At 41.5% G+C, this 12,265-nt stretch overlaps 1 protein-coding gene across 1 annotated transcript in view; it reads left to right on the forward strand.

Annotated features, from left to right (window-relative positions):
* Positions 1-12,265, forward strand: part of dnah5l (dynein, axonemal, heavy chain 5 like) — a 352,990-nt gene that overhangs the window by 7,195 nt on the left and 333,530 nt on the right. The window contains exons 3-7 of the mRNA XM_068006271.1: positions 5,978-6,078; positions 6,730-6,918; positions 8,200-8,274; positions 8,665-8,748; positions 12,149-12,220. Of these exons, the coding sequence (XP_067862372.1) occupies positions 5,978-6,078; positions 6,730-6,918; positions 8,200-8,274; positions 8,665-8,748; positions 12,149-12,220 (521 nt within the window). The remainder of the gene's footprint in view (positions 1-5,977; positions 6,079-6,729; positions 6,919-8,199; positions 8,275-8,664; positions 8,749-12,148; positions 12,221-12,265) is intronic.

The following is a 12,265-nucleotide window of genomic DNA, read 5'->3' on the forward strand; positions in this document are numbered from 1 at the left end:
AAAAAAAAACTTATTTTATTTCCTCTTCAGGTCCTCTTTCCTCTCCAGTCATGGACAATGTGGTTTTAGAAGCATTGGTCCATGCCTCACAAATCTGTGGGAATTCTTTGAGGACATAAATGTATCAAGAATCAAAGAGCTACTTAGAATTTTTTTGTAGAAATTTGGTAATGTTCCCTGTTCTAGGCTGTTACAGAAAGTCAAGGCTTATGGAAAATTGGTTAGGTGGAATGAAAGCTGGTTTGGCAATAATCTTCCGCCAGAAGTGCCGAGTGGATAATCCATCTCAGCCTCCTCCCGATATCCCCACCATCACGGAAGCCAGTCTTTGGCCAATTCGATTCACTCCACGTGATATCAAGAAACGGCTGAGTGCACTGGATACAGCAAAGGCTATGGGCCCTGACAACATCCCAGCTGTAGTGCTGAAGACTTGTGCTCCAGAACTAGCTGCGCCTCTAGCCAAGCTGTTCCAGTACAGCTACAACACTGGCATCCACCCGACAATGTGGAAAATTGCCCAGGTATGTCCTGTCCACAAAAAGCAGGACAAATCCAATCCGGCCAATTACCGCCCCATCAGTCTACTCTCAATCATCAGCAAAGTGATGGAAGATGTCGTCGACAGTGCTATCAAGCGGCACTTACTCACCAATAACCTGCTCACCGATGCTCAGTTTGGGTTCCGCCAGGACCACTCGGCTCCAGACCTCATTACAGCCTTGGTCCAAACATGGACAAAAGAGCTGAATTCCAGAGGTGAGGTGAGAGTGACTGCCCTTGACATCAAGGCAGCATTTGACTGAGTGTGGCACCAAGGAGCCCGAGTAAAATTGAAGTCAATGGGAATCAGGAGGAAAACTCTCCAGTGGCTGGAGTCATACCTAGCACAAAGGAAGATGGTAGTGGTTGTTGGAGGCCAATCATCTCAGCCCCAGGACATTGCTGCAGGAGTTCCTCAGGGCAGTGTCCTAGGCCCAACCATCTTCAGCTGCTTCATCAATGACCTTCCCTCCATCATAAGGTCAGAAATGGGGATGTTCGCTGATGACTGCACAGTGTTCAGTTCCATTCGCAACCCCTCAGATAATGAAGCAGTCCGAGCCTGCATGCAGCAAGACCTGGACAACATCCAGGCTTGGGCTGATAAGTGGCAAGTAACATTCGCGCCAGATAAGTGCCAGGCAATGACCATCTCCAACAAGAGAGAGTCTAACCACCTCCCCTTGACATTCAATGGCATTACCATCGCCGAATCCCCCACCATCAACATCCTGGGGGTCACCATTGACCAGAAACCTAACTGGACCAGCCATATAAATACTGTGGCTACGAGAGCAGGTCAGAGGCTGGGTATTCTGCGGCGAGTGACTCACCTCCTGACTCCCCAAAGCCTTTCCACCATCTACAAGGCACAAGTCAGGAGTGTGATGGAATACTCTCCACTTGCCTGGATGAGTGCAGCTCCAACAACACTCAAGAAGCTCGACACCATCCAAGATAAAGCAGCCCGCTTGATTGGCACCCCATCCACCACCCTAAACATTCACTCCCTTCACCACCGGCGCACTGTGGCTGCAGTGTGCACCATCCACAGGATGCACTGCAGCAACTCGCCAAGGCTTCTTCGACAGCACCTCCAAAACCCGCGACCTCTACCACCTAGAAGGACAAGGGCAGCAGGCGCATGGGAACAACACCACCTGCACGTTCCCCTTCAAGTCACACACCATCCCGACTTGGAAATATATCGCCGTTCCTTCATTGTTGCTGGGTCAAAATCCTGGAACTCCCTTCCTAACAGCACTGTGGGAGAACCGTCACCACACGGACTGCAGCGGTTCAAGAAGGCGGCTCACCACCACCTTCTCGAGGGCAATTAGGGATGGGCAATAAATGCCGGCCTTGCCAGCGACGCCCACATCCCGTGAACGAATTTAAAAAAAAAATAGAAAGTGGAAGCTGATGATAAATGGGAAAAGCTCTTTCTCGGGGGCAGTGGTTACTGAAGTTTGGCAGGAGTCTGTTCTGGGTTTCTGCTCATGTTACTCGTTAATGATGTGGAGAAGGATACTTTAAATTGTGTTTGCAGGTAAAAGGTGGAAAGGAGATTGATAACATTAAACCAATAAGGTAAATCAGATAAGGAATGGCAAATGGGTTTTAATGTGGATAATGTGTATGCTGATACACATTGTACGAAGAAGTATGAAACATATGCACATGATGAAGTGGTCCTGTTTTAAATAGACCTATGGAAAAGAAAAAGATGTGACTATGGAAAATTCACAAAGTTTTCAGCCATTATGAAGCTGTTATCAATAGCAGCTCAAGGGCATTAATTATATCATAACAAGCTATCCTAACCTTGATGAGACTATTTTGGAACACTGTTTGGATTTTTTGGTACTCCACCTTCAAAATGAGAATAAGACATTGAAGAGGAATCAGAGAAGAGTGACCAGGATGATTCTGGAACTTTCTGCTTTGAGTTACGAACTAAACTTTATTGGAGAAATAAAGTGATAGGGGGCATAGTTCTTAAAATGCATTGTTTTTAAAATGCAAAGGAGCATGAGTAATGTAGACTATTTAATATACAGACTACTTAATTTGGACTGACTAAGCAGATTTTGAGGATGCAAGTTCAAAATTAACAAGCCTTAACTGAGACTAGAGTTTAGAGGAATGATTTTTTTCCTCATATAGTAGCGAATATATAAAACAGTCTCCTTGCAAAAGCAGTCCAGATTAATACCTTACGGAAGAGCTGGATTGGGGTCAGCTCTCATCTGTGCATTGATGATAGCCAGCTCTATCTCTCCACCACTTCTTTTAACTTTTCAGCAACTGTGCTGTCAGACTGTTTGTCCAAAAGCAAGTCTTGGATGAGTCATCATATTGGGCTCTGCCACAAACCCTGCTCCTTTATCACTGATTCTGTTTAACCTCATTAGCTAAATCAGGTTGATCCAGACCTTTCACAATCTTGATGTCCTGTTTGACCCTGAGCGGAGTTTTAAACCCCACATCCTATCCATCACCAAGACTGCTTATTTCCACTTCCGGTGTTGCGGGTCGGCCATTGATTTCCAATTCAGATCCACAATGTTGGTTTTATGCCTGGGTGGCAAGTTGAAAAATCTACTGCTATATCTTTGCAATTGCATACTGAACATACTGTTCCTCTGTCTCCAGACTTTTGTTCACCCCCGGCCCCCCTTCCCTCACATTGGTGGCAGAGCCTACAGCTGCCTGGGTCTGACTCTCTGCATCTCTGTCTCTTTCTCCACCTTTAAAAACCTCCTCAAAATCCATCTTTTTGGACCAAGCTTTTTGGTTACTGCCCCTAATCTCTCCCTTTTTGACTCAGCACCTGTTTTCCCTACACTTTCTTGTGAAGTGCCCCAAGACATTTTTTACATTAAATGTGCTGTATAATCGCATGTTGTTAGTGATATATATAAATACAGATAATGAAACACTTAATAGAACACATTGGTTCCTGTGCTACTAGTTATTTTTTAAAACAAATTTTCCCCTGTTTTCTTTCTTCCTTTCTGGTTAAGACTTCTGAAACAGTATGATGGTTGTTAACTATGGAGATGTTTTGTTGGAGAAATACCAGACTGCAGCAGGATCAATGTACGTTATAGGGTTTAAGTAAGGCGCAATTCTATAAACAATGCAAATACGTATAAAGGAGGTTTGAGTACGAGGGAAAACTGTTGAGACACTAAGGGAAACAAAAACACCATAGCAATTTCAAAGGCTTTGATGGGAGTGCAGAATCATATCTGGTAAAATTAAAGGCACTAAAAGATTTATATGGCTTCCCTCTCTAACATCTCAAAGCGCTTCATATATAGAGAATTACTTTGAAGTCTGTGACTGTTATTAACTCGGCAAAGACAGCAGCCAATTTGCACACAACAAGATCCCACAAACTGCAATTGGATGAATGACTGATCAGTTAATCTATTTTTGGTGTCTTTGGTTATGAGTAGAATGCTGGGTGGGATTCCATGAGAACTCTGTGCTCGTCCTTGAATACTGCCACGGGATCTTTCCCATCCTGTTGAATAGGCAGACAGGACCGTAGTTTAATGTTTCATCTGAAGGATGACACATTTGAAGATGAAGTTCCTTCAGTACTGCACAGGAGTGTTAGCCTTGACTATATGCTCAAGTCCTGGAGTGGGACTTGACTCTATGTCCTTCTGATGTGAAGGCACCAATTGAGCCGAGCTGGCATAGCCAATTGGAGCAATTAAGTTGCCTGGTTAAGCAAATATCATGAAGAGAATTGCTCCCTGTATTGCGCTGTGTGCCACATAATAGGGATTCTACCGCAGATGTAACACCCTCTATCGCTAATGTAACACCCTTATTTAAAAAGGGTAGTAGGCAGAAGGCTGGAAATTATAGACCAGTTAGCCTAACATCTGTGGTGGGTAAAATTTTGGAGTCTATTATTAAGGAGACAGTAGCGGAACATTTGGATAAGCATAATTTAATAGGACAAAGTCAGCATGGCTTTACGAAGGGGAAGTCATGTCTGACAAATTTGCTTGAGTTCTTTGAGGACATAACGTACAGGGTGGATAAAGGGGAACCAGTGGACGTAGTGTATTTAGACTTCCAGAAGGCATTCGACAAGGTGCCACATAAAAGATTATTGCTCAAGATAAAGAATCACTGGATTGGGGGTAATATTCTGGCATGGGTGGAGGATTGGTTATCTAACAGGAAGCAGAGAGTTGGGATAAATGGTTCATTCTCGGACTGGCAACCAGTAGCCAGTGGTGTTCCGCAGGGGTCGGTGCTGGGTCCCCAACTCTTTACAATCTATATTAACGATTTGGAGGAGGGGACCAAGTGTAACATATCAAAGTTTGCAGATGATACAAAGATGGGAGGGAAAGTAGAGAGTGAGGAGGACATAAAAAACCTACAAGGGGATATAGACAGGCTGGGTGAGTGGGCGGAGATTTGGCAGATGCAATACAATATTGGAAAATGTGAGGTTATGCACTTTGGCAGGAAAAATCGGAGAGCAAGTTATTATCTTAATGGCGAGAAACTGGAAAGTACTGCAGTACAAAGGGATCTGGGGGTCCTAGTGCAAGAAAATCAAAAAGTTAGTATGCAGGTGCAGCAGGTGATCAAGAAGGCCAACGGAATGTTGGCTTTTATTGCTAGGGGGATAGAATATAAAAACAGGGAGGTATTGCTGCAGTTATATAAGGTATTGGTGAGACCGCACCTGGAATACTGCATACAGTTTTGGTGTCCATACTTAAGAAAAGACATACTTGCTCTCGAGGCAGTACAAAGAAGGTTCACTCGGCTAACCCCGGGGATGAGGGGGCGGACGTATGAGGAGAGGTTGAGTAGATTGGGACTCTACTCATTGGAGTTCAGAAGAATGAGAGGCGATCTTATTGAAACATATAAGATTGTGAAGGGGCTTGATCGGGTGGATGCGGTAAGGATGTTCCCAAGGATGGGTGAAACTAGAACGAGGGGGCATAATCTTAGAATAAGGGGCTGCTCTTTCAAAACTGAGATGAGGAGAAACTTCTTCACTCAGAGGGTAGTAGGTCTGTGGAATTTGCTGCCCCAGGAAGCTGTGGAAGCTACATCATTAAATAAATTTAAAACAGAAATAGACAGTTTCCTAGAAGTAAAGGGAATTAGGGGTTACGGGGAGCGGGCAGGAAATTGGACATGAATTTAAATTTGAGGTTAGGATCAGATCAGCCATGATCTTATTGAATGGCGGAGCAGGCTCGAGGGGCCGGTTGGCCTACTCCTGCTCCTATTTCTTATGTTCTTCTGTGCTGTGCTTATGTTTCAAGTCAGCATATAATAGGTATTGTGTGTTGAGGAGCAAAAAAACTTACTGTAGTCATAGAGTTCGATGGTTTTATTTTTGTTTACAAATTAAGAATAATTATTTCTAACCAAACTATAGCTGGAGAATCAAATCGACACAGGCGTGTAGGTGCTATTAAATGGAAAAATTCAGGACTAGGACCATTTCCTTCAGCACCATCACCAACTACATCTGTCTCAGTAAGTGGCTCTTACTCACTATAGGTTTTCAAGACTATTTCAATATTTCTATTTAACAACATTTCTGGACAGTTAAAATGTCATTCTTTACACCAATTATGTAGTAATTTACCATATTTAATTTAACATACATGATGTTTTAAATTATCTAGTAAACCAAGTTAATTAAATAGACAAATAAGTATAAGTACTATAAAATGCAATAACATTTGAGTTTAGATCATTTGTGTATTGAAACTTTTTGCATTGATATCTTGTTTACCAGAATACAATTTCACTGTAGAGAGCAAACTGATTAACAGTTTGATGAAATGGAGAAATCAGCCAAGGCCAAGTTCAGTCATTGTAAACTATCCATTCCATGTGAAATTGCTCAATTCACAACAAAGTTTCAGAATGCCTTTAGCCTAAAGAAGGCACTCCATTTGTTATCATGAAAGTCTAAAAATTGCTATTATCGATATTATCATATGCATGTTTAATGCATTAGGGAGGCATTTCCTCTACCAGCTATTTTAATGGGTTAACCTGTAACTGTTAAAATAATGGTCAGAAGAGTGTCATTCAAACATGATAAGCATTCATATGCTAATATTGGCAATTGTAATTTCCATGCTATAGTTGCTCAGGTTTTTATTCCCCTAATACTAGACTCAAGGAAGGAAGACTATGCTACTTTCCACTGAGGCAAAAAAGGAAATGGTAAAACAAGCTAAAGCAGCAAAGGAAGAACGAAGATCTCACATGGACTCTCGACACACATATCTCATATCTAAATTGGCTGACGGAACAGGCCTGGAGGAAATAGCTGTGCAGGATTCTATTATTGCAGATGAAAAGGTATGGCTTGATATTTTAATGTGCAATAATTAATACCAAAGAATATTGTTACAAATTCAGCGTTCTTTGGTTCCATATATTTTAAAATTTCGTTTTAATATTCAGCATTGGAAATTCCTAATCATGCTCCAGGTGCATATTTTGAAAGCTGAAAAAGTACTTTTGTATTCTGGTTAATTGTTTTGAGGTGTTCCATTAACAGCATCGAATAAAAATGTAGTAAAGGTTCAATTGTTTAACTCATTGTTGTCCAATACGATAGCCACTGCCCACATGTGGCTAATTGGGAATCCAGATATGGCTAATTGAATTTTTCATTAGCAAATAAAAATGGAATAATAGGACACTGTCATGTGATATTGGACATGTGATCTCAATACTCATTCGCATGGCATATGCATGTGTAGTTTAACTGTTTTGTGTGTTTTTTGATAAAATGATAAGATGAAAAGCAGAGTGTGCAAATGTTTTTCGATTGTTATGCGCTTTACTTCCTTGGTTACTGTTTATTGGTTATCTGCTAAAATGGTGTGTAACTTGGGTAAAAATGCCAGACCTTATCACCATGGAAACATCAGCAACATTGAATGGAAAGGGAAGCTGTCATCATGGCCATCTCAACCAATTGGAATAACTGCTCCAGGCCAGAAGAAGAAAGCAAGCCCAACCAAGCAGCTCCAACAAGGCACGGCAAAGGGGCAAACAGCATCCAATCGCGTTCCGGATGGAGAGCAGTGGTGGAGGTGGTGTGTCTCATTGTGCGAGTCAGTATTCTTAACAATCACTCTGATGAAGTCAAAGTGTAGCTGGATACAAACACAAACTTGTGTCTGATAAATGCCAAAATTCCAAATGTTAGTGAAAGACAAACACTGCAAAGTTTTGCACTGAATGGTGTTAGATGTTTGTTAGTAAATATATACGTGAAAGGCGTTTTCTACTAAAATTAGTGCATGTGACTAAAACGGTATCGCACGACTGTGGCTATTCAGCAATTTCTATCGGGCAATACTGGTTTACCAGTAGTGCGTTATCCTCAAACATCTTAAAGCATTTAATGTAAAGTATTACTTTATGGAGTGCAATGACTATTGTTATGTTTGCAAAGAAGACATTAATGTCATTTTGTTATTTCTCCAACTGTACTTTCCAATAATGAGCATTTTAAATGCATGTAAAATCTGTTTTATTATTTTCATTGGAGAAAATGTGTAGAATTTGATTATTTTCTGATTTCAACCCTAAAATAATTTTTCACAATTAATAAACTTTCTTTTCTAGTTTCATATGATTGAAGAATTCTTTGCACCAAATGGATCTAAAAAATTACTATTTTACTACCAAGAGACAGCCATGGTAAGTATTTATTGCTTGAAATTAAAATATTCTGATATATTAATTAAACTGGCCACTTTCTGGTTAAATGTGGGTACATTATATTTCACAGTAACAAATACTGGACTACTACCCTGCTTGAATTGAAATTTCTGGCTAATACTAAAATCTAAAACTATTTGACAGTATTTTCTTTTTTAAAACTGCATCAGCAGTTTTCTCTAAAGCACAATTTAAATGACTGAAGTATATCAGTACAAAGAACTGCAATTTTTTCACTCCAGCTGGCTACATTATTAACTGATTTCGACTTTTTAAAATATTCTGAATGCTTGGTCATGTTTAAATAATTGACACAACTTTAAATGACTGATTTCTGTTTGTTTAAGAATGTATTGTTTAACCCTACAGACCAGAGAATCCAGACTTTTAAGTGCAGACACGTCCAGAAGCTTGTCTCAGAAAAGGCTGTTCATTACTAGTGGTTCCGCTGAGGTAGGTTAAGATTATGTATTGATTATTAATATTAAAAATTGTTAGGTAAAGTTTTTAATTATAATACACTTAATGCTGAAGATTGAGATTTTGTAACTTAGAATCTTAGAATCATAGAAAGATTACAACACGGAAGGAGGCCATTCGGCCCATCGAGTCTGCGCTATCTCTATGCAAGAGCAGTCCAGCTAGTCCCACTCCCCCGCCCTTTCCCCGTAGCCCTGCAAATTTTTTCCTTTCAATTACTTATCCAGTTCCCCCTTGAAGGCCATGATTGAATCTGCCTCCACCACTCACCCGGGCAGTGCATTCCAGATCCTAAACACTCGCTGTGTAAAAAAGCCGTTCTTCATGTCACCTTTTGGTTCCTTTGCCAATCATCTTAAATCTATGTCCTCTGGTTCTTGACACTTCCGCCAATGGGAACAGTTTCTCTCTATCTACTCTGTCTAGACCCTTCATGATTTTGAATATCAAATCTCCTTGCAACCGTCTCTGTTCCAAGGAGAACAACCCCAGCTTCTCCAGTCTATCCATGTAACTAAAGTCCCTCATCCCTGGAATCATTCTAGTAAATCTCTTCTGCATCCTCTCTAAGGTCTTCACATCTTTCCTAAAGTGCGGTGCCCAGAACTGGACACAATACTCCAGTTGTGGCCGAACCAGTGTTTTATAAAGGTTCTTCATTACTTCCATACTTTTGTACTTTATACCTCTATCTATAAAGCCCAGGATCCCGTATGCTTTTTTAAGCGCTTTCTCAACCTGCCCTGCCACCTTCAACGATTTGTGCACATATACCCCCAGAACTTTCTGTTCCTGTACACCTTTTAGAGTTGTGCCCCCTAGTTTATATTGCCTCTCCTCGATCTTCCTACCAAAATGTATCACTTTGCATTTTTCTGCGTTAAATTTCATTTGCCACGTGTCCGGCCATGCCACCAGCTTGTCTGTATCCTCTTGAAGTCTATCACTATCATCCTCACTATTTACTACCCTTCCAAGTTTTGTGTCATCTGCAAATTTTGAAATTTTGCCCTGTACAAGTCCAAGTCATTAACATACATCAAGAAAAGCAGTGGTCCCAGCACTGACACCTGGGGAACACCACTGTACACCTCTTTCCAATCCGAAAAATAACCGTTCACCACTACTTTCTGTTTCCTGTCCCTTAGCCAATTCTGTATCCATGTTGCTACTGCCCTCTTTATTCCATGGGCCGCAATCTTGATGATAAGCCTACCTTGCAGCACTTTATCAAATGCCTTTTGAAAGTCCACATCAACTGCATTGCCCTCATCTATGTTCCCTGTTATCTCATCAAAAAACTCTATCAGGTTAGTCAAACACGATTTGCTGGCTTTCCCATGTCAATCCACACTCGTCCAAGTGACTGTTAATTCTGTCCCGGATTATCGTTTCTACAAGTTTCCCCATAACTGAGGTTAAACTGACTGGCCTGTAGTTGCTGGGTTTATCTTTACACTCTTTTTTGAACAAGGGTGTAACATTTGCAGTTCTCCAGTCCTCTGGTACCATCCCTGAATCTACGGATGTTTGAAAGATTATGGCCAGTACCTCCACAATTTCCACCCTTACTCCCCTCAGCAACCTAGGATGCATCCTATCCGGACCGGGTGACTTATCTACTTTAAGTACAGCTAGCTTTTCATGTACCTCTTCTTTATCAATTTTTAGCCCATCCAGTATCTCAACTATATCTTCCCTTACTGAGACTCTGGCAACATCTTCTTCCTTGGTAAAGACAGATGCAAAGTACTCATTTAGTACCTCGGCCATCCCCTCTGCCTCCATGAGTAGATCTCCTTTATGGTCCCCAATTGGCCCCAACCCTCTTCTTATTACCTGTTTACTGTTTACATGCCTGTAGAAGACTATAGATTCCCTTTTTTGTTGGCCGCCAGTCTATCCTCATACTCTCTCTTTGCCCCTCTTATTTCCTTTTTCACATCCCCTCTGAACTTTCTATATTCTGCCTGGTTCTCACTTGTGTTATCAACCTGACATCTGTCATATGCCCCTTTTTTTCCATTCCATCTTACTCACTATCTCTTTTGTCACCCAGGGAGCTCTGGCATTAGTTGCCCTACCTTTCTGCTTCGTGGGAATGTACCTAGACTGTAACCGAACCATCTCTTTTTTAAAGGCCGCCCACTGTTCAATTACGGTTTTGCCTGCCAATCTTTGATTCTAATTTACCCGGGCCAGATCTGTTCTCATCCCATTGAAATTGGCCCTCCTCCATTTGAGTATTTTTACTTTAAAGTGTGATCCGTGCCCTTTTCTATAGCTATTCTAAACCTTATGATACTATGATCGCTGCTCCCTAAATGCTCTCCCACTGACACTTGCTCCACCTCATTCCCTAGAACCAAGTCCAACAATGCCTCCTTCATTGTTTGGCTGGAAACGTACTGGTTAAGAAAGTTATCCTGAACACATTTCAAAATTTCCTCCCCCTCTTTGCCCCTTATATTATTATTATTATCCCAGTCTATATTAGGATAGTTGAAGTCTCCAGTTATCACTACTCTATAGCTTTTGCACCTCTCTGTAATTTCCCTGGAAATTTGCTCCTCTATATCCTTCCCACTAGTTGGTGGCCTGTAGAATATACCCCTAGTAGTGTAATGGCACCTCTTTTATTTCTCAACTCTAATCAAGTAGATTCTGTCCTCGACCCCTCCAGGACATCCTCTCTCTCCAGTACTGCAATATTCTCTGTAATCAATACTGCCACCACCCCTCCTCCTTTCTTTCCTTCCCTATCTTTCCCTTGTATCCGGGTATATTTAGTACCCAATGCTGCCCTTTTTTGAGCCAGGTCTCATTTATCACCACATCATTATATTCCCATGTGGCTATTTGTGCCTGCAGCTCACCAACCTTGTTTACCATGCTTCGTGCGTTTACACACATGCACTGCAAATCATTCTTAGACTTTTTTGTACTCTCTCTTTGTCTGATCCCACCTAATAGTGTACTATTACTTGCTCTAGTGCTATCTTTCTCCCCAATCCTTTGTGCCCCTTGTTTCTCCTTTCCATTGCTACATCCTGGTGCCCATCCCCCTGCCAAATTAGTTTAAACCCCCCCCCCCCCCCCACCCACCCCACAGCACTAGCGAACCTCCCTGCGAGGACATTGGTCCCAGCTTCTTTGAGGTGCAACCTGTCCAGCCTGTACAGGCCCCACCTCTCCCAGAAATGGTCCCAATGCTCCAGGAATCTAAAGCCCTACCTCCTGCACCATCTCTCCAGCCATGCATTCATCTGCTCTATCCTCCTATTTCTGTATCAGCAAAAGAAAAACTTCTACTATAGATTATTTGGAAAATTCATACTGTGGTAATTCAGTTTTTCTCTTGTCAATTTTTCAGGGTTTGACTGGGACTTGCTTATTCTTTCTTAGAACTACCGATAAAAGCATCAGCACAGCTAACGTGTCTCAGGTCAGTTCCATTCTGAAAAGTCAATGTATTACTTTAATGTTAGAA

Source organism: Heptranchias perlo, chromosome 2, assembly GCF_035084215.1.
Source record: "Heptranchias perlo isolate sHepPer1 chromosome 2, sHepPer1.hap1, whole genome shotgun sequence".
NCBI classification, from domain to species: Eukaryota; Metazoa; Chordata; class Chondrichthyes; order Hexanchiformes; family Hexanchidae; genus Heptranchias; species Heptranchias perlo.